The sequence below is a fragment of the Labeo rohita genome, chromosome 15 (genome assembly GCF_022985175.1).
Source record: "Labeo rohita strain BAU-BD-2019 chromosome 15, IGBB_LRoh.1.0, whole genome shotgun sequence".
Classification (NCBI taxonomy): Eukaryota; Metazoa; Chordata; class Actinopteri; order Cypriniformes; family Cyprinidae; genus Labeo; species Labeo rohita.
In genome coordinates, this window is record NC_066883.1 from 37482096 (window position 1) to 37505833 (window position 23738).

The 23738-nt window shown below is 26.5% G+C and overlaps 2 protein-coding genes across 4 annotated transcripts in view; both read left to right on the forward strand.

The window, feature by feature from the left end:
• Positions 1-211: 211 nt before the first annotated feature.
• On the forward strand, positions 212-19190 carry psmd2 (proteasome 26S subunit ubiquitin receptor, non-ATPase 2). The gene is made up of 21 exons (XM_051129893.1): positions 212-387; positions 810-866; positions 2533-2697; positions 2785-2906; positions 5060-5284; positions 5367-5525; positions 5618-5762; positions 8036-8096; positions 8178-8324; positions 8417-8523; positions 8840-8967; positions 10434-10521; positions 10608-10770; positions 12339-12440; positions 12521-12666; positions 12765-12848; positions 14469-14637; positions 14790-14884; positions 16804-16930; positions 17007-17125; positions 18722-19190. Exons 1-21 carry the CDS (start codon positions 283-285, stop codon positions 18902-18904), a joined length of 2697 nt encoding a protein of 898 aa, XP_050985850.1. The 5' UTR covers positions 212-282; the 3' UTR covers positions 18905-19190.
• A 1744-nt stretch (positions 19191-20934) lies between these two features.
• LOC127177437 (eukaryotic translation initiation factor 4 gamma 1) overlaps positions 20935-23738 on the forward strand; it is a 60847-nt gene continuing 58043 nt past the window's right edge. For all 3 annotated transcript variants that reach the window (XM_051129714.1, XM_051129716.1, XM_051129717.1), the window contains exon 1: positions 20935-21064. The gene's annotated coding sequence lies outside the window, so the exon portion shown is untranslated. The remainder of the gene's footprint in view (positions 21065-23738) is intronic.

A 23738-nucleotide genomic window follows, 5' to 3' on the forward strand; every position in this document is an offset into this window, starting at 1 on the left:
TAATTGAAATATAGTTGGTGACTAATAAATTCATATATGTTTGTGATAACAAGGATACACTACCTCGGGCAATCAGTGGCCTGAGAAACAAAACTAAATCTGAAGTTTAATACACAGGGTGCAGTTCTCCGTGCGGCCGGTGGGCGGCGGTGATGTGTTGCAGTACTCAGTTGCGGTCAGCGGTGGCAGTAGAGCGCGCGGCGTCACGTGAACCAACCGCAGAAGAAGAAACTATACCAGCGGTAGCGAGTCGCATTCAGAGAAACAGCAACAGACAAAATCATGGAGGAAACCGCTAAAAAAGAGAAAAAGCAGTCCGAAATCACGGAGGAGAAGGATAAACAACCCGCGGGGAAAGACAAGGAGAAGAAAGAGGAGCAGGAGCTGGTGAGAGACACAAAAACACGCGTTGAAGACGGAGTTTGAATTCCGCCTGAGTCACTCTGCAGGCCGGACACTCAAACACATCCACACTTTACACTTTAATTCATTATTAAACATTATTCATCACTGATTATGAGTCTGTATTAACACGAGACACTTTAAAACACCCTGCCTGTGATTATAAAGCGTTTATACGATTAACGTTTTGATTTTGACTACTGAGGTAACGTTACAGACACTTCATAAAGCACATAAATGTGTAAACACGGGAATTTATTGAATGAATGTGTGGTTATAGGCATTAAATATGATTCAGGGAGGAGAAATTCATTTGTCTGATTTTTAAATAATTCTCTTATATTGTTTGCGGACGTCTGGTATCGTAAATATGCGTTTATATGATGTTTTTGTTGTTGTTTTTGCAGTCAGAGGAGGACAAACAGCTTCAGGAGGAGTTGGAGATGCTCGTGGAAAGACTTGGTGTAAGTGGAGTGTGTTTTTGTTGTATTTTTTAAAGTTATTTTTGGTAAAGTGTCATGTTGACATGCTTTAAAAGGCAAAATGAAGACAGTTTACTTACCTAATAATGTGTGAATTGTTTGTTTCATAATTATGGATTAAAGTGTAATGAATTTCTTAATTTATGAAATGGCTCGCTGGTGCAAAATAAGGTTTGCCAGTAACGTCATTGTCTTTTTTCACAGTAAAATCAAATTGTGATGGATAAAATGCTAACGAAAGAACTTGGAATTGTTTTTAAGAAAATGTTTTTCTTTTGAAATGATTTTTTTAATCTCTGAAATGACTTGCTGATGGAAAAAGCTGTTTACCAGTAATTTAATTTTACATTTTTTCATGATAAAATGAAATCCTGATATATAAAATACTACTAAAAAAATATTGGCATGAAATAAGTTATAGTTAAAGTGCTAAAATTAGTAAAACTATAACTCTGATAAAAAGAAATGAAGACAATTTATTAAAAAAATTTTTTTTGCAAAAATTGCAAGAACATGTAAAATGACTAAAACTGAAAAGAGAGTCAAATATTTTTTAAAAATCTATAAAACACTAATAAAAAATAAAAAGTTAATAAAAATGATTTTTAAAAAATGTAAACCTATTTTTTAAAGAAAATTAGAAATAATTAAAACTGCTAATTCTAAAAGTGAAATGAAAAGAAATTAAGTAATTTGAAATATAAAAAAACTATTAAGAAAAAACTTAAACATTTAAGAAAAATATAAATGTTGTCCACTACCTGAAATAACTTAAAGTACTAAAATTGGGAAAAATAAAAAAAGAAGAAATAAATATTAAAAAGAAATTTTAAAAATTAAAATTAAAAAAATAATGAAATGACAAAGTACATAACTAAATTACTTTTCAATAATCCTGATGGATAAAATACTAATTAAAACCAAGTAATAAAATAGCAAAAGAACTTAAAATAGGTTTTAAGAAAATTATTTCTTTTGAATTGATTTTCTTAATCTCAAAAAAATTAATATTTACCAATAACGTAATTTTACATTTTTCACAATAAAATTTAATTGATAAATAAGATAAAATAAAAAAATAATAAAAATAATTCTACTAACTGAAATAAGTTGTAGTAAAAGTACGAAAATTAATAAAACGGTTTAGAAATAATTAAAAATCCATACAAATACTAATATAAAAATGTTAAAAAGCCATTAAAAATACTGAATTTTTTAAAGAACATTAAAAAAGTTAACATTTGAAGTACTAGAATTGCCAAACTAAAAAAAAAAATGAAATTAAGCTATTTATTTAAAAAAAAATAAGAAAAATGACAGAAGAGTTCAAAAAGAAGTTGACATACTGAAATAAGTTGAAGTACTAAAATTATTAAAACTAAGATAAAAAGAAATGTAAACTTATAAAATGTAAAATAATAAAATGACAAAGCGCATAACATCTTAAAATGAAAACTGAAAATATAAAAATAAACATTTCTGAAATGAGTTACAGATGCAGACAGTGTTTACAATCACATTTTCACATTATTTCCCACTGAATATTCTGTTTGACTTTACTGAAGTTAAATATTGCAAATGCATGGTATTTTCCTTATTTTTTGGTGATGAGCAGGCAGATGTGACGTTTGTTGTCTGTGTTTCTCAGGAGAAGGACACGTCTCTGTACCGTCCTGCTCTGGAAGAACTGCGCCGTCAGATTCGCTCCTCCACGACCTCCATGACATCGGTGCCTAAACCGCTCAAGTTTCTGCGACCCCATTACGCCAAACTCAAGGAGATCTACCAGATTATGGCGGCGGGAGAGAACAAGGTGCGTGTCTGCGGTGTCAGTCAAACAGGGTGAGAATAATCAGCATGTGTTTCAGCGTGACAGTCTCCCTCTCTCTCTGTTTCACAGCATTTCTGCGCTGACGTGGTGTCTGTTCTCGCCATGACCATGAGCACTGAGCGAGAGTGTCTCAAATACCGTCTGCTGGGCTCGCAGGAGGAGCTCGCATCATGGGGCCACGAATACGTCAGGTGCGTCAGCTCACGTCGCTACAAACACAAACATTACACCGGTGTCATTGTTAACGGGAACTATTGAAAATCATTTTCTGTCATTGAAATAAAGCTGCGAGAAAATATGGCTTATGAAAAACTCAAACAAAAACGAGCAATGTTGTTTTGGCCACCAACTGAAATAAAATAAATACTTAAATGACCATAAAAATAAATTTGTTTTATTTGAAATTTTTAGGTTTTTTTTAATGCATATTTATAATTTTTATTAGTTTTGTGCTTTATTTATATCTATATATATCTATATTTTATAGAAAATAGAATATTTTTCTATATTCTATAATTTTGACCAAAGCAACATTTTATATATATATATATATATACACACACATACGTACATACATACACACACACACACACATATATATATATATATATATATATAAATATATATATATATAAATATATATATATATATATAAATATATAAATGTTGCTTTGGTCAAAATTAAAAATAGTTGCTTTGTAGATGCAACAACAAAGCCTGTTTCTCCTCAGTCAAACGTGTGTATATATAAAAAATATATAGAAATGTTGCCATGAATATTTTTTTAAAATAATGATAAAAATGGCAAATGCACATAACAGAAATAAAGTGAAAACTGAAAATATTTATAAATTCTATAATATAATATATTCTATAATGTAATATTTATAATTTTATGTGTATTTTTAATTGTATGGTCATTCACTGAAAAAAGTGAATTAAAAAAATGAATTAAACTAAAATTACTAAAAGCACAACTGAAATAAAAATAGAAAATAGAAATAGAATTATAAAAAATATATATAAAAATTAGTACTAAAATTACTTTACTAAAATTACAAATGGACTAGAAGTTGAAAAAGTTTTATATATATATATATATATATATATGTATATAATATAAACTTTTTCAACTTCTAGTCCATTTGTAATTTTAGTAGAAAAAAAGTAGAAATCAAAAAGTTGAAAAATTGCAAAAATCGGAAATAGAAAATAAAGGAAAAATAAATGTGAAAAATAACAAAAGCACATAACAATTACTAAAACTTAAATGAAAATATAAAAATAATATATTTTTTTTAATTTTTAAGGTACTAACATTTTTAAAGTACTAAAATTAGTAAAACTACAGCTAAAATAAACATAAAGCTAAATAGAAATATAAAAAACTATAAAAAAGTGCATAACAAAATCACTCAAATCTGAACGAATATTACAAAATTAACAAACTCAATTGAAAATATGAAAAAAAAAATTAATTATACAATTATAAAATCAGTTTTTCATATGTATAAATATATTAAATATTATTAGTAAATTTTATAAGTGAAAATTAGAAATAGAAATGTTAAGTTGAAGTAATAAAATTACAAAAATCTGAAATTAAAAATAAAGAGAAATAGAAATAAATAAAAATGACAAGCACATTACAATTACTATAATTGAAATGAAAACTGAAAATATAAAAACAAAAGCTAATACTATTTATTTAAATTTATATAATATATTTAAATATTTATAAATTCTAAAATAGTATAGTAATAATACTAAAATAACACGCTATTAGACTCATTGTTTTGGCCATTATTTGAATTTTTTTTTTTTTTAAGTACTAAAATTGCTAAAACTACAACTGAAATAAACATAAATTAAAGCCAAATAGGAATATAAAACTATATAAAAAATTATAAAACTATAAAAATGACAAGTGCATAACAAAATGAATAAAATCTTAGCTAAAATTACCAATGAACTAAAAGTCAAATTTATAACAAATTTTTTATATATATATATATATATAACATGACCATGATAAATGATAAAATTATAAGTAAATTAAGTATTAGTAAATTTTATAAGTGAAAATTAGAAATGTTAAGTTGAAGTACTAAAATCTGAAATGAATAATAAATAGAAATAGAAATAAAAAATAAAAATAAAAATGAGAAAAGCACGTAATTACTAAAATGAAAATATAAAAATAAAATCTAATTCAAAAAAATTAGAAATTCTAAAATAGTAGTTTGTAGCAGTTTGGGAGCTTTCTAGCTCTTTCCATGTGAACGTTCAGTTTAAAACGAACCAAATAAACCAGTGGCTGATGTGATCTTGTGTGTGTTTCCAGGCATCTGGCGGGAGAGGTCGCAAAGGAATGGCAGGAGATCGAGGAAGGCGATAAAGCTCAACAGGAAGTCCTGCTGAAGCTGGTCAAAGAGATCGTCCCCTATAACATGGCCCATAATGCCGAGCACGAGGCCTGTGACCTCCTGATGGAAATTGAGCGACTGGACATGCTGGACACGTACATCGACGAAAACGCCTACGCTAAAGTCTGCCTCTACCTGACCAGGTAAGACCCACGTTTACCCACAATGCCTCAGAACGTGCGTCTCTGAGTGTCGCCCTGGTCTGATCTGTGTTTGTGTCTCCAGCTGTGTGAGTTACGTCCCCGAACCAGAGAACTCGGCTCTGCTGAAATGCGCCCTCAACATCTTCCGCAAGTTTAACCGCTACCCAGAAGCCCTGAGGCTGGCGCTGATGCTCAACGACATGGAGCTGGTGGAGAACATCTTTACTTCCTGCAAGGACATGTATGACGCACATGCACAGTTTGTTTGTGAAAACTAAATTTCCATTTGCTAAACGCGGATAGTAACAGTCCGTCTGCTGTGTGTGTGATCAGTGTCATTCAGAAGCAGATGTCGTTCATGTTGGGTCGTCACGGCATGTTCCTGGAGCTCAACGAGGATGTGGAGGATTATGAAGATCTGACGGAGATCATGTCCAACGTGCAGCTCAACAGCAACTTCCTTGCACTCGCTAGAGAGGTGATGAAACGAACACGCACTCATAAAAACATCCAGGTCATGTTTGACCACAAACATCTTAAAAGAATTAGATTTCAACAAAAATATTTTTATTACAGTTGTGAATATGTATCATGGTATTTGGACTAAATTTAAATCATTCTGATTTGAATAAAAAATAAATAAATTTAATACCTTTATGACAATAATGGAAATTTGAATCCTAATTATTTTTATGCATTACAATAATGAGAAACTTCAGCTTTATCGTCAGGAAAAAGTCTGTTAAATATCATTTTTAAATTTTAAATGGAAAAAAAATATTATTGTCAACTGTGTAATAGCATTTATATTAATATATTAATTTATATAATAATAAATATTAATATTAAAAATAATCTTATATTAATAGAAATATTTATAAATTCTATAAACACAAAAAATGTTTTTGTTTGCTACTAAGTTAAAGAATTAAAAAGACCAAAAATACAACTTAAATAAAAATGAATCTAAGCTAAACAGAAATATACATATTAACAAACAAAAAAATGCAAATGCATAACAAAATTGCTAAATTGCTCAACTTAAATTAAATGAACTGAAACTGAAAAAACAAATTTGTGTGTCCTTATGATATATTATGTTTATAATTTTATGAAATTTAGAAATGTTAACGTAAAGTTCTAATGTTGCAAAAACTGAAATTAAAAATAAGGATAAATAGAAATATTTGTAAAAAATAAAACACGTACAATTATTAAAACTTAAAATAAAAATGAAAACTGAAAATATAAATGTTTTTATAGTATTAAAAATAATATTATTAGTAATTATATTAAAATTTAATTAATTTAAGTACATTTATATATTAGTTAATAATATATTAATAGAAATATTTATAAATTCAATAAACTTTTTTTTTTTTTTTTTTTTTTTTTGGCCACTAATACAACTGAAACAAAAATTAATCTAAGCTAAAATTTATATACAATTTATATAAATTTTATATAAAGTTTAAATACATTTAGAAATATTAAGTTAAAGTGCTAATGGTACAAAAATGTTAATTAAAAATATATTTTAAAAAAAATCACAAAAACATACAATTATTAAAACTTAAAATAAATACTGAAAATATATTTTTATGTATATAAAATTATGAAATATTTTATTAATAAAATTGAATTAAGCACATTTATATACACTACCGTTCAAAAGTTTGGGGTCAGTACATTTTTGTTTCTTTTTTTTTTTTTTTTTTTTTTAAGAAATTAATACTTTTATTCACCAAGGATGTATTAAGTTAATAATTAAAAGTTTATTGAAAGTTAATAATAAATAATTTACATTGTTATAAAATATTTATATTTTGAATAAACACTGTACTTTTTAAACTTGTTATTCATGAAAGAATCCTGAAAAAAAAAAAAAAAAATCACAGCTTCCAAAAAATATTTGGCGGCACAACTGTTGATATTATCCAACATTGATCATTCTAATAATAAATCCGCATATTAGAATGATTTCTGAAGGATCATGTGACACTTAAGACTGGAGTAACAGCTGATAAAAATTCAGCTTTTCATCACAGGAATAAATTCTACTTTAAAGTATGTTAAAATAAAAAACATTATTTTATATTGTAAAAACATTTTGCAATATTACTGTATTTTTATTTTTATTTTTAATCAAATAAATGCAGCCTTGAGGAGCATAAGAGACTTCTTTAAAGACTATTACAAGTCTTACTGACCCCAAACTTTTGAACAGTAGTGTATGTTAATAAATATTTATATTAAAAAATATAAATTAATATAAGTTAAAATATAAGTTTTTTAATAAAAGAAATATGTTTTTCTTTGAAATGGAGAAAAAATGAAGTTGCTTTTAATGTGATGTGGAAAAATATTGATATTTTATATATATATATATATAATAGATTTTTTTTTCTTTTCATCTTGGTTGAAACAAGTGGAGGAAAAAATCATGAGGTTCCTTTTGTGATGTCGAAGAAAATTGAATAATATTTCATTTAAATTAAGTATAATAATAAATATACATAATGGTAGTATTTGTTATACTGAATTTGATTCATGCCGATTTAAATAAATTAAATACAAATATTGTAGTTTCGATATAAATATAATTGTGTCCTTACATGATAATTTTATGTGTATTTGACAATTTGCCGTGTCATACCAATGATGTTTTTTTTTTTTAAATTCAAAATAAAAATATTTTTATTTCACATTCTGATAAAGAGCAATGTTTTATTTTGATTCTTTCTACTGTAGCTCGACATCATGGAGCCTAAAGTGCCAGACGACATTTACAAAACCCACCTGGAGAACAACCGTAAGACCCTTCAGATCTCCTGAGGAATGTGACGGGGTGTTTTATGTACATCAGCTGTTTTACTGACGCTGTTTCTCTCAGGGTTCGGCGGCAGCGGCTCACAGGTGGACTCGGCTCGCATGAATCTGGCCTCATCGTTCGTCAACGGGTTCGTTAACGCCGCGTTCGGACAGGACAAACTGCTCACGGAGGACGGAAACAAATGGCTTTACAAGAACAAGGACCACGGTGAGAACAGGCCCATCTCTGGGCAGTTATACAACATAAATCTGATGATCTTTGTATTAAATGTGTGTGTTTTGTGTTGTTTGTGTTCATAGGGATGCTCAGCGCGGCGGCGTCTCTGGGGATGATTCTGCTGTGGGACGTTGACGGCGGACTCACACAGATCGATAAATATCTTTATTCATCCGAGGATTACATCAAGGTACAGATTCGCACACTAATTAGTGCACTCACTTTAAGGCCTGTGATTTGGGGGGAAAAATTATGATTTTAAATGCAATAAAAAAGCACATTTATTTATTTATAAGTCCATTTAAGTAGTAGTTGTTATTATTAATAATAATAATAATTTTAATAATATTACTATTATACTATGTAACTATATCTTGTAAGATTTTGTTGTAAAAAATTAGTAATTAATAAAAATATAATAATAGTAGTAATGCTTTTATTTTACAGCACAACTGTTAAGTGACAGTACTAATATTTATGGTATTTTTTGTCATTATTTATTTCAGTCTGGAGCGCTGTTGGCGTGTGGTATCGTTAACTCTGGCGTTCGTAACGAGTGTGATCCCGCTCTGGCCCTGCTGTCTGATTATGTCTTGCATAACAGCAACATCATGAGGATCGGAGCCATTTTTGGGTAATTAATGAAAATCCTATGTTTTTACTGACTGAACTTATAAATATATATTAAATATCTATTATATATTTATTTAATTTACTATATAACATACTTTTTAGTTGGGTTGTAGTAAAAATATTTGAGTTTCTGTGTGTATTTGATGATAAATTATCAAATTAAATGGTGAAAATTTTTGATTCAGTTTTAGAGGTTTAATTACATTTTGTTAATCCAAAAAAAAATCAATTGTCTAAAAATCAATTGAATTCATAAAATGTTAAACAAGGCCTTACAAAATGTTTTATTTTTTAATATAAATTATAAAAAACAGTGGTAAACAAATGCATTAAACTTTAACTATTCAATCTGACAGTTTATTATTTAAATTAAACGGATTAAAAAAAAAAAAAAATATATATATATATATATATATATATATATATATATATATATATTTAAAAAAAAAAAAAAAAATATATATAATTTTTTTTTTTTTTTTTTCAATATTTAAAAATATAACAATATAAAAATATAATTCAGTTTCTTGATGTTAAGACAAATTTATATAAATACTTAGGAAATATGTTTTACATGTTATTTATTATGCAATTTCATTTTGGTGAATTGTGGTGACAATCTTAAAGTTTTTGTGTGTATTTTATTCTAGTTTTTTTAAATCACATTAAATGTTAAAAATGAGTTACGTATTTTACTGTTTTTAAATGTAAATAAATGTTAATAATTAAAAAGTACATCTAATCAATTTAATTCATAAAACTTTTAACAATTTAAGAATTTATTAATTTTAACAGTAATGGGACCTTTTATGACTAATGGAAATCTGAATCTAAAGTATTTTGATAAATTTCAGTCTTTATTGTCGGGAAAAAGTCTTAAGATTTAACTAAAAAATATATTTTTTATATTTTAAATGAAAAAGAATTGCTGTTTGTATAATAGCATTTCTATTAATATATTAATTTATATAATAAACATTTATATAAAAAAAATAATAGAAATATTTAAAAATTCTATAAACAAAAATTTGAAATTTTTTTTGTTGGCCTCTAGCTGAAAAATATAAATGTTTTAAGTTAAAGATTTAAAATTACTAAAAATCCTTTTTTTTTCATTTTCATTTTAGAATTTATTTTAAAATGATCGTGGAATCAAATACATAAAACGTACAAAGTTATTTAATCATAAGGTTTAATGTTTAAATTAAAACGGCTAAAAAATTATTATTATTATTATTATTATTATTATTTTAAAAATAATATTTGAATAAATTGTGATTGGTACTTTAAAATACATTCAATAGTTATAAATTCTGTCATTTATTTTGCCGATTTTTAGTGAAGACCTTGTATTTTCAGTCTGTTTTTGGTGATAGTTTTTATTACATAAAATGATAAACTGTGTTGAGTTTCCCCCAAATTCTGAATATTTTACTAACTATTTTTGCTGTTTGTGTGTTTGTGCAGGTTGGGTCTGGCGTACGCCGGCTCTAACAGAGAGGATGTTCTCTCTCTGCTGCTTCCTGTCATGGGAGACTCCAAATCCAGCATGGAGGTGTGTGTTTTTGCAGTGGAAAGTGTGTGATTGATCGCTGTGTGTTTCTGTGTTTAATGAGAGTGTGTGTGTGTGTGTTTGTGCAGGTGGCGGGAGTGACGGCGCTGGCGTGCGGGATGATCGCCGTGGGTTCCTGTAACGGTGATGTCACTTCCACCATCCTCCAGACCATCATGGAGAAGAGCGAGCAGGAGCTCAAAGACACGTACGCTCGCTGGCTGCCGCTCGGCCTCGGACTCAACCATCTGGGTAAGAAGAAAATACAGTACAGTACTTTGGGGAAATGATCTAATTTTAGTTTTAATAATGGCAATTTTAAATTTTAATACATTTTTTTCTCCTGCGAGCTCAAGGTTTGTTGGACTTGAGCATATTTTGGTAAAAAAAAAAAAATGCTGCCATTTACTAAAAAAAAATAAATAAAATAAAATAAAAATAAATAAATATATATATTTATTTTTTATTTTTTATTTTTTTTTTAACTGGAAATGAAATCTGTTTTAGATGCTATAATTTTTTTATGGTTATTGTTTCTAAAGAAAATATTGCACAAAATAAGTATAAAATAATAAAACAATTATTAATTTATTTTTTTATGTGTCCTTTATTTAACTGGAAAGTAAACCATCTTTATATTGGTTATTTCTAAAGAAAATGTTGCACAAAACAAGTATAAAATAATAAAACTATTATTATTATTATTAACAATTATTATTTTTATTATTAATTTATTAATACATATTTATTATTTTTTTTATTAACAATTATTAATTAATTTATTTTTTATTTGTCCTTTATTTAACCGGAAATTAAAGCTCTTTTGAATATTATTATTATTATTATTATTATTATTATTATTATTATTTTTATTGTTCTTATTTTTCAAGAAAATATTGCATACAGTAAGTATAAAATAAACAATTTTTATTTATTATTAACAATTATTTAAAAAAAAAAAAGTCCTTTATTTAACTGGAAATTAAAGCTTTTTTTTTTTATTATTATTATTATTATTATTATTATTATTATTATTAATTAATTTTTTTTTTTTTTTTTTTTTTTTTCATTGCATCAAATATATACAAATAATAAAAAACAATTATTAACAAGTATTAATTTTTTATTTGTCCTTTTTTAACTACAAATTAAAGCTTGTTTAGATATTGTCATTATTTTTATTTTGGTTATTATTTCTGAAGGAAATATTGCACAAAAACAGTATAAAATAACAAAAACAATTATTATTAATTATTAACAGTTATTGGTTTATTTTTTTATTTGTCCTTTATTTAACTGAAAAAAAAAACTAATTTAAATATTATCATTTGTATAATGCTTATTATTCCTGCACAAAATAAGTATAAAATAATAAAAACGATCATTTATTTGTCCTTTATTTAACTGGAAATTAAAGCTCTTTTAGATATTATCATTGTTTTTATTATGGTTATTATAGCTAAAATGTTTTTTTTTAAATTACATATTAAAATTGCATTATTTGACAGTAAAATAAAGTATTTACTAAAATAAAGTATTTAGTAATTTGTTCAAATGTATTAAAGAGGGTATTTAAGTAAAATAATATTTTAAAAATATATATTATTTTACTGTTTAGTGTTGTAAAATGACTAAAATTAGTCTTAATTTTCAAACATCAAGCCTTTATTTGAAAGCAACATTTACTGTGAACCGAGGTGCTAAAAAAAAAACAGATCATGAGCTGCTTGCGTGTAAATAAAACTAATAAGCATGTATTTAACATAATTGCAGGTTTTTCAGTTTGATTGTCACTAACTGTATATATACTTCAAATGCAGGTAAAGGTGAGGCGATCGAGACGACTCTAGCAGCTCTTCAAGTAGTTCCCGAACCCTTCCGTAGCTTCGGCAACACGCTGGTGGACATCTGCGCATACGCAGGTGAGTCGCATGCTCTCTCAGCTCACACGCTTCATATAAACATATGTGTAAAACGTATGTAACGTCTGTCTGTCTCTCAGGCTCCGGTAACGTGCTGAAGGTGCAGCAGCTGCTTCATATCTGCAGCGAACACTACGACAACAAGGACAAAGATGACGATAAAGACAAGAAAGACAAAAAAGACAAAGATAAGAAGGAGACGGCAGCAGATATGGGCTCCCATCAGGTGAGTGTTTTCTCTTGTGTTGAGTTGAGTTGTGCGTTTGTTATCGGTCAGTGAGACTCATTCTGATGATGATGATGCTGATGCTGATGCTGATGCAGGGTGTGGCGGTGCTGGGTATCGCTCTCATTGCTATGGGCGAGGAGATCGGCTCAGAAATGGCTCTGCGCACGTTTGGTCACCTGGTGAGTCGCTGCCAAACACATCAGACACTTTCACACAGAAACCTAATGTTTAGTGACTTTTTTGGGGGGACAAAATAATAAATAAACATAGCTAGGTTATAGATAGGTTTTATAATAGTAGTTTCTGTTTATTTTAAAATAGTCATTTTATAGTATTTAATTGTAATATATATTATTTAAATGTATTTATTAATAAATATAAATATTTAATAATTTATACACATTATTTTATATATTATGTAACAAAAAATAATTAAATGCATCATTTATTAATAATTATAAATATTAATTTATGTATTTGTATTGTATATATTAAATATGTATTATAATAATTTATTAGATTTACATTAAATGTAAATTTATATATTTATAAAAGTACAGTTACTAAATAAATATATTGTGATAATTCATAAAATGTAGTTATGTAATTTAAATACATTGTTCAAGTATACATAAATATAAAATACAGCTTATAGACATTATATAAAAAATGTAAATGTATTTACAATACATTTATTTGTATTAAGAAATAATAAAGATAAACATTTATTATACACGTGTATCTTAAATACAATTAAATAATACATTTTATATACATTATAATATTATTATAATTACTTTATACATATTTTATTTTATATACTATATAACAAATATATTTATGTATATACACATTATACATTAATTGTAATATTATAATTTATTGATTTGAGATAAATTGTAATTTTTTGTAAAGTTAAATGCATCATTTATGAATTATAAATATTAATTTGTGTTTGTATAGTACAATTATATAGTATAATTGTATAATATATATTAAATACATTTTATTATATAATTCATTCAATTTACATATATTGTGATAATTCATAAAATGTGCTTGTATAATTGAAATACATTGTTCAAGTACACATAAATATAAAATATTTATTTACAACTTATAGACATTATATAAAAGTATATACATGTAGTATTTATCTTTGTATTTTATTAAAAAATAGATGCATTCATTATACAGTTGTATCTTAAATATTGCAATTTTTATGAAAATAAAAATATGAATATTGTAATGTATTACATTTATATTAAATGTAATAAAATATCCACAATTACGTAATACATTTATAATTAATTACTTGTGTATTTATATTTTGTTAATCTATTTATAAATATTAAATGTAATATTATTGCATTTGTTACATTTAATATTGTAGTAATATAATATTTATTTTATATTTAAGTGTTTATTAATAAATAAATATAACTGTTTGATATAATTGTAGATATTAATATAAAATGTAAAAATTATGTTACATTTATATTAAGTATAGTTTAATATATAATGATATAATAAATGTTTATAAATTATTAGTAAATGATATTACATTGATTAAATGTATATATTTGTTTTAATGAAATCAATTCATTTATAAATATATATAAATATATATAATTCGTTTTTAAATATTAAATGTGACAAGTGTTATAATCTATTGCAATTATATTACATTTAATACATATTACATAATAAATAAATGTTTCCGAATAAATAAGCATGACGTATTGAATTTTCCCAAGCTGACTTGTTAATGCGTTTGTCTGTGTGTTTTGTGAATTCAGCTGCGTTACGGCGAGTCGACGTTAAGGAGGGCGGTGCCGTTAGCTCTCGCTCTGATCTCCGTCTCCAATCCGAGGTTGAACATTCTGGACACGCTCAGCAAGTTCTCGCACGACGCCGACCCCGAAGTGTCCCACAACGCCATCTTTGCCATGGGGATGGTGGGCAGCGGTCAGTCTCCTGCTAATACGCTTGTGTTTTCACTCATGTGGCCTCTAGAGGCGCCGTAGCACAAATAACAGATCGATGACATCATACAGTGCTTCGACCAACCGATGTTGAGGATGCGGTTGTCATGGTTACCGTGTTGCTTTCTTCTGCAGGCACTAATAACGCGCGTCTGGCGGCGATGCTCAGACAGCTGGCGCAGTATCACGCCAAAGACCCCAACAACCTCTTCATGGTCCGACTCGCACAGGTGAGCCGCTTCACCTTCACGTCTGTGGTTGTCATGTGACTCGTCGTTTGCACTGTTAATTGTGTTTGTGTATTAAGAAAGATTTCTGCTTTTTCTAACATCAGCTGCTGCTGTTTTACCTGTTAATGAGCTAAAGACATCTAAAATTAGAATAAGATAAAAAAAAAAATTTCTACAAAATTTTGTAGAAAGAAAATTGAATGATTGTCAGTTCACTGAAGTGTTTTTACGGTTTAATCACAAATTAGACCATATTATTTTTTTTAATTCGTGTTGTTTTTGTATTAATACTTTTATTTCTGTATTTTCAGTTTATTTTAATTTAAGTTTAAGCTTTAGTAATTTAATGCACTTGTCATTTTTATTAGTTTTTTTTCTTCCCAAATATCTGTTTTGCTTTATTTTAATTTCAGTTTTAGTCATTTTAGTGCTTAAACTAAATTATTTTTTTTACTTTTTGTGTAAATAATTAGTAGTTTGTTTTAATGATAACTTTGATGGGGATATAAAAAATGATTTTATTTCTAGAATTCTAGAATTTGATTTGTAAAAATGTATAAAGAATGTTATAAAGTATAAAAAAAATTCTATTACAGTATTGAAAAATTATTACAGTGCTGTTTTAGTATTATTTATATGCTATTATAATATTTATTAATATTTGTATAAAATGTATACATGTACAAATACTTATATTTTATATAAATATATCAAATAAATTATATAAAACATTTATAAATACCATATTATATAAATGTGTACTTTCATTTTAAATTTAGTATTTTTAGTACTTATTTCTGTTAGCTATTAAAAAACATTTCTAATTTTTGTGATTTAAGTTTTTTTTTAATCCAATATTTGTATTTATTTTTTTTCAGTTCCCAGTGCCAATTTGTAATTATTTTAATTAATAACTCTGATAAATACTTCATAATATGCTATTATATGTATTATTTGTTTAAGCTATATGCATAAATATAAAATTATTTATATGCTATTATAATATTTATTAATATTTATATAAACTGTATATATAAATATAAAAGTATTTATATTTTATATAAATGCATAAAATAAATTATATTAAATATATTAAAAATAACTGTGAAATACATCATATGCTATTATAATATTTGTATATACATAAATGTAAGTGTTTTTATACTATTAGAATATTAAATATTCTAATAGTATGTGTTATGTATTAATATTTATAGAAACTGCATAAATATACAAATATTTAAATTTTATATAAATGTATAAAATAAACTATTATATGATGAATTATATAAATATCATATTATATAAATATTTCTATTTTTTTCATTTTCGTTTTAACTTTAGTACTTTTAGTCCTTTCGTTAGTTATCAAAAAACATTTTTAATTTTTGTGCTTTAAGTTGTTTTTTTTTTTTTTTTTTTTTTAAATCCAATATTTGTATTTTATTTCATTTTTTTTTTCAATGAACAAAACCCATTTTTAATGGTTTATTTTAGTATATTTTATATTAATATATAAAATAAGTTATATTAAAAATTGTGTAAATATTATATATAAATATTTGTATTTTTGTATTTTCATTTTAAATTTAGTACTGATTTCCATTAGATCTAATTTTTAAGTTTTTTTTGATCAAATATTTGTATTTGTTTTTTTGTTTGTTTTTTCAATTAACAAAACTCATTTTTAATTGTTTTAGTTCACAATAACGCTGATAAATACTTCATATAAAATATTATAATAAAAATATAGAAACAGTTTATTACAGTTTTGTTGAATTTGTCCTTTTTTGTGGTGAAAAATGACTGATGTGTTCTTGAGATGGTGATATTTTTTTGTGAAGCAGCTGTAGTGGTGTTTGTGTGTATTGTAGGTGAACCTGTGCTGACGTGTGTGTGTGTGTTTGTGTGTGTTTCAGGGTCTCACTCATCTGGGTAAAGGCACGCTGACGCTCTGCCCGTATCACAGTGACCGGCAGCTCATGAGTCAGGTGGCCGTAGCCGGACTGCTCACGGTCCTCGTGTCCTTCCTGGACGTCAAGAATAGTAAGAACATCAATACAGCATCTGTACTATCAGTCTAAATCAGATCTTAAATAATGCGATCTCTCTCTGTGTGCAGTAATCCTGGGAAAGTCTCATTACGTTCTGTACGGTTTGGTGGCGGCGATGCAGCCGCGTATGCTGGTCACATTCGACGAGGAGCTCAGACCGCTGCCCGTGTCCGTCCGAGTGGGACAGGTGTGTGTTTCTAACATATATGCTTAAGAATTGATCTCTAGTAGAGCTACTCTAGCTTTTACACATTTGGGGTTGGTCAGATTTCTGAATGTTTATGAGTTACTTCTCTCCTGCTTACAAAGACTGCATTTATTTGATCCAAAATACAGTAAAAATAGTGAAATATTATTAGAAAGTAAAACAGCTGTTTTCTAAGTGAATATCTGTTAAACTCTAATTTATTTCTGTGATGCGCAGCTGAATTTTCAGCATCATTACTCCAGTCTTCAGTGTCACATGATCCTTCAGAAATCATTCTAATATGCTGATTTGCTGCTCAACAAACATTTATGATTGTTATTATAGTTAGGTTGATAAAAAATAGAGCAAATAATTTTAAGAATTAAAATAACATCAGTGGTGCAAAAATATACATTTTGAATTTATGTAAAATATATATATTTATTTTTTTAGTGCAACAAACTAGCTTTGTATTGCCACCTCGTACAACAGAATATTGTTCAAAATATAATAATGGAAGTAATTTTAACAATGAAAATATCCGAAGTGCTATATAAAATTCAAAAAAATATATTTAAAAAGAAAAATTATATGTATTTTTTTATATATAATATATTTTGGTGTGTGACAAGAATTTTTATGTAATTTAAAACATTTAAAATTGAATGTAATATTTTACATTTAAATTAACTTATGTAAAATATTTATTTAAAAAAAAAAAAAAAAATATATATATATATATATATATATATATATATATTTCAAACTTTCATGTTTGTTTTTCAAAATAAGAGAAAGTTTAGAAATTTAAATATCAGTAGTGCAAAATAGCAAAATAAATGCACAAAATATTGTATTTATACAAATTAATATATATACAATGTAGCTTAAAAAAAAAAAAAAATATATATATATATATATATATATATATATATAATTTAATATATATTCTTTATTAAATGTTTAGTGTGACAAAATGTCACAGTATACAATGAGAAATTGTTCAAAAATGTAAAAATAAAGTCTTTTTTTGCTGTATTTTATTTATTTTTATTTGCTTTTTGTAGCGCTTTGGGTTTTAGAAAAGCGCATTATAAATATTTTTTTTTTTTATTATAGATTTTTTATTATTTTTTATTTAAAATATCAGTCATCCAAATTAAAATGCATAAAATATAGTATTTATAAAAAAAATGTGTGTATGTTAATGTCAAACTGTAGTTTTGTATTGCCAGTGTATAATTAGAAATTGTTTAAAATGAGTTAAAAATAAAAATAATTTAAATAAAAATTAAAATCACAAAAATAACACACAAAATTCATGCAAATCTTAGAATTTTATTTTTCATGTGTGACAAACTATAGCTTTGTATTGCCGCAGAGTATAAAGGCAAATTGTCTAAAAGAAAAGTCAAAATAAATTGTGCAAAAATGTAACAATTAAAATAAAATGAGTAGTGCAACATAATGTACACAAAATATACTATTTATAAAAAATATCTTATGTTTCCTTTTAAATAAAAAAAATAAATAAATAAAATTTTAAAAGTGGTAGAAGCTGTTTTACTGATGTGTTATTTGTGTGTGTGTTTGTAGGCTGTAGATGTGGTGGGTCAGGCCGGCAAACCCAAAGCCATCACAGGTTTTCAGACTCACACCACACCGGTGCTGCTGGCTCACGGCGAGAGAGCCGAACTGGCCACAGAGGAGTACATCCCCGTCACGCCCATCCTGGAGGGCTTCGTCATCCTGCGCAAAAACCCCAACTACGACGCTTAGACGCGCTGACAGGGACCTTCGACACGCCTGTACAATATTTAAAGCACCTCTCTCTCCCCCTTACGTCCTCTCTTACGTTCCCTGCGCTGTCTTTCTCTCGGACGGCGAGACAGTTTCATCGGTGTAACTGTGACGATTCCTCCCTCGTTTCTCCTCCTCTCCTCATTTTGTAATTAGAGCATGAAATGAGTGTGTGAGTTTATCATCCTGCTAAACAGTTTTGCTTGTTTTTGTTACTTGTTCTGTAAAAGGTTGAGATACAAAAAATAAAAGAATTGTGGTCAAACCGGTGCCTTTACGCAAATTCATTTCACTTGGTACCAAGGCGAGCAATTGTTATTATTCTTATAATATTCTGTATATTTTGTATTCCGTAATTGTTGTCAGTGTGTGCTAATTAATATTCAGAAGCCAGTAATTTGCACTAATGATATTAATAAATCTCTGGTTTTGTTTATATAATACATCAGGAACATTTCAGCACAATCGTCTACTAAAACACTGTTTTCATTAAAGAAAATTCATTTACTACAACACATTTCAATAATAATGTAATATTTGAAGTTATATGAAGTTATTTTTTTTTTTTTCTTTTGAACTTTATTTTTTAGTCACAAACTAGCTTTGTATTACCATAACATACAATATTAAAAAAGTCAAAAATAATACACTAAATAATTTTAATAGTTAAAATAAGTAGTTTCGAATCAAATGGATGAAATATATTGTTTATAGAAAATGTTTTTATTTTGTTTTTAGTGTGACAAAATATGCTGCTTTGTATTTTCACATGAGAAAGTGAATAAAAATATTATAGTAAAATAGACATTTTTTTGTAATATTTAATTTTTTTTCGTCATTTTTGATCAGTAAAAAATAAATAAATACAAAATATATATTTTCCCTTTGATTTTGATTTTTAATGAAATTGTTTAAAAATAAAGTCAAAATAAATCATTTTAACAAATTAAAATGGACAAATGATAATATTTTTACAAAATATACTTGTTCTTTTTTTTTTTTTTACTTTTAAATTTTATTATTAGTTGTGTGGCAAACTTTAGCTTTGTATTTTCATGTGAGAAACTGAATAAAATTACTAAAACCATTTTCTCAGACGTCACCGTGAAAGACAGTTGATTTCCTTTAAATCTTTTTAAATAATAAATAAATATCTGAAGTAAAATAAACTTTTCTTTTGTAACATTTAAACATTTTTCTGACTTCTGATCAATAACAAAAAAATAAATTAAGTAATACAAAATATTTTTTCCTTTTTATGTTTAATATGGCAAAAATAAACTCAAAATAATAGACCAAATAATTTTAACAATAAAAAAGTAGTTTAAAATAAAATGGACAAAATATATTATTTGTACAAAATATATATTTTCCTTTTAAATGTTATTTTTAGTATGACAAAAACTTTAGCATTGTATTTTCACAATAAAAAAAAAATACTAAAACCATATTCTCAGATGTCTTCGTAAAGGACAATTGATTTCCTATAAATCTTTTTAACAATGAAGAAATATTTGAAGTAAAATAGACATTTTTGTAATATTTAAATATTTTTCTCTCACTACTGATCAATAAAAATATAAAGTAATACTAAATATTTGTTTTTAATTTGATTTTTAATGAGAAATTGTTCAAAATAAGTCAAACTTGTACATAGTTTCACACTCGTCAGTATGAATGAAGGTTATTTTTAAGTTGGTCGCCAGGTGGCGCTGTGAGAAAACGCCACGCCTCTCTGAGCCTCGACCAATCCCAATGTTCGAATCCTACTATGGGAAACTCATAAATATTAATGACGCCATGCTGACGTTGCTCGTTGACCTATCAGCTGGAATCCAGGCGAAAGCTGCGTCATGAATATTAACGAGCTTAACTTATTTGCTTCAGCGCAGTCACGACAGCGAATTAATATTCATGAGCAAAGCGCTGCCCACACGCCGCGGCTGCTGTCACGTGGTCGGGATTCCCTATTGTCACCGATCCCGGAAGTTCCCGAGTCGCCGGTTTCCGCCGGAAAAGGTTCCGTCCGGTTCCAGACGGGTCTGTCTCTTTTTTAAGTCTCTTTTCGGTTCGGTATCGCTCAACTGATCCGGTACAGGACCGGACCGGCACCGAAGCTGTACGATAAACTCCTGTCCGGTAAGAAACAGCCACACACGAGACCTTACCGGCTTTGACGCGTGTGTGTGTGTGTGTGTGTGTGTGTGTGTGTGTGTGTGTGTGTGTGTGTGTGTGTGTGTGTGTGTGTGTGTAGGTGTTTGTGTGTGTGTAAGACTGTTAGATTCACTGAAAACAACTGATCAAAAATGTCATAATTATCATTATTTGAAATATTTAAATCAGCATCATAGATCAGCTGATTATTGATTATTAATTCTGTTATTGATTGTTAGTGGCCTCACAGTGTCACTGACACAATATTATAGTTTTTAATTCATATTCTAAAGCAGTTTTGGCTTTTATATTTTCCATTATAATTTTAGTTAAAGTTTTGGTCATTTTATTTTATTTTTATTTATTTAAAATATATTCATTTCATTCATATGCATTTTGTTTTGATGCTGTTTCTAATATGTTTAACTTAATTTACTAAAATAACTAAAAAATGAAACCTAAAAATGAAATAAAATAACAATTTCAATATGATAAGAATATGTCTTTTTAATTTAATTTTAGTGTTTTAGTCATTTATTTATTTATTCAGTTATTTATCATTATATTAAAAAAGTTTGTATTTATTTTAATTTCAGTTATACCAAATATAACTTGTATTTTATTTTATTTTATTTTTAGTTTTAGGTAAAAAATTGTGGCCTTTTCAGAATTATTTCTAATTTTGGTTAAAGTTTTGATAAATTTATTGTTTGTGTGTGTGTGTGTGTGTGTGTGTGTGTGTGTGTGTGTGTGTGTGTGTGTGTGTGTGTGTGAGTGAGGGGGTCATTTTTATTTATTTATTTGTTTGTTTGTTTATTTTTCATTATACCTAAAAAGTTTGTATTAATTTTAATTTCAGTTATACCAAATATAACTTTTGTTTTATTTTATTTTATTTTTAGTTTTAGGTAAAAAATTGTGGCCTTTTCAGAATTTTTTATTTCTAATTTTGGTTAAAGTTTTGATAAATTTATTGTTTTTGTGTGTGTGTGTGTGTGTGTGTGTGTGTGTGTGAGAGAGAGAGAGAGAGAGAGAGAGAGAGAGAGAGAGAGGGGGTCATTTTTATTTATTTGTTTGTTTGTTTAATTTTTATTATACCTAAAAAGTTTGTATTAATTTTTAATTTCAGTTATACCAAATATAACTTGTATTTTATTTTATTGTATTTTATTTTATTTTATTTTATTTTTAGTTTTAGGTAAAAAATTGTGGCCTTTTCAGAATTATTTCTAATTTTGGTTAAAGTTTTGATAAATTTATTGTTTTTGTGTGTGTTTGTGTGAGAGAGAGGGGGTCATTTTTATTTATTTGTTTGTTTGTTTATTTTTTATTATACCTAAAAAGTTTGTATTAATTTTTATTTCAGTTTTAAAAAATAAATAAAAGTTTAAAAAAAATAAGTTAAACTTAATAAATTATATCAGTAGTGCAACATAAAATGTACAATATATATATTTTTTTTATTTTAGTTTTAGTTTTAGGTAAAAATTGTGGCCTTGTTTAAAACAGTTGTTAATTTTGGTTGAAGTTCTGGTAAATTTGTTGTTTTTTTTGTTTGTTTTTGTTTGTTTGTTTGTTTTTCATTATATCTAAAAAGTTTGTATTCATTTCTATTTCAGTTTTAGTTAAATAAAATATGTTAAACTTAAATTATATCAGTAGTGCAAAATAAAATGTACAATATATATTTTACAATTTTTATTTTAGTTTTAGGTACAATTTGTGGCCTTGTTTAAAACTATTTTCAATTTTGGTTGAAGTTTTGGTAAATTTATTGTTTTTTATTTATAAATAAATATGTTTTATTTATATGTTTGTTAGTTTGTTTTTCATTGTATCTAAAAAGCTTGTATTCATTTCTATTTCAGTTTTAGTTTAAAAAACTTAAATTAACCTTAATGAAAATTATATCAATAGTGCAAAATAAAATGCACAAAATATAATTTTATTTTATTTTATTTTTAATTGTAATATTGGTAAATTTATTGTTTTTTATTTGTTTGTTTGTTTATTTATTTTTCATTATATCTAAAAAGTTTGTATTCATTTTTATTTCAGTTTTAGTTAAAAAAAAAAAAAAAATTAATTAACCTTAATGAAAATTCTATCAGTAGTGCAAAATAAAATGCACAAAATATTATTTAGTTTTTATTTTAGTTTATTTTTAGTTGTAGGTAAAAATTGTGGCCTTGTTTAAAACTTAAAACTGATTAATGTATTGGTAAATAATATTTTAGTATTTTAGTATTTTTTTTTTTATTATTTTAGTTTAGTTTTTAGCCCAGACAAACATTGCATTTTCTTCTAGAAAAGTCCAGATGCAAACTGCAGTTGAGATAACGACACTTCAAACAGCTGCTTTGGCCTGTTATTAGTCTGACTCGATTTCTTCTGGCATTACAGCGTGACATAACTGCATTTATCATCTCTTCTGCTCCTGGTTTGGAAAACAGATTAATATTTCACTGACCTACATTTGACAGATGAAACTAACCGTCCTAATGTGGGGCCGTGGCACCTGTGTGTGTGTGATCATGAATTCATGGGTCAGTAATGACGCCTGACAGCATCAGATGCACGTGATTGTCAGCATGTCACAGCGCTGAGGATGTGATTTGGTGTAAATATAGTAAACACTTGTTTTGGTTTTGGCAGATCT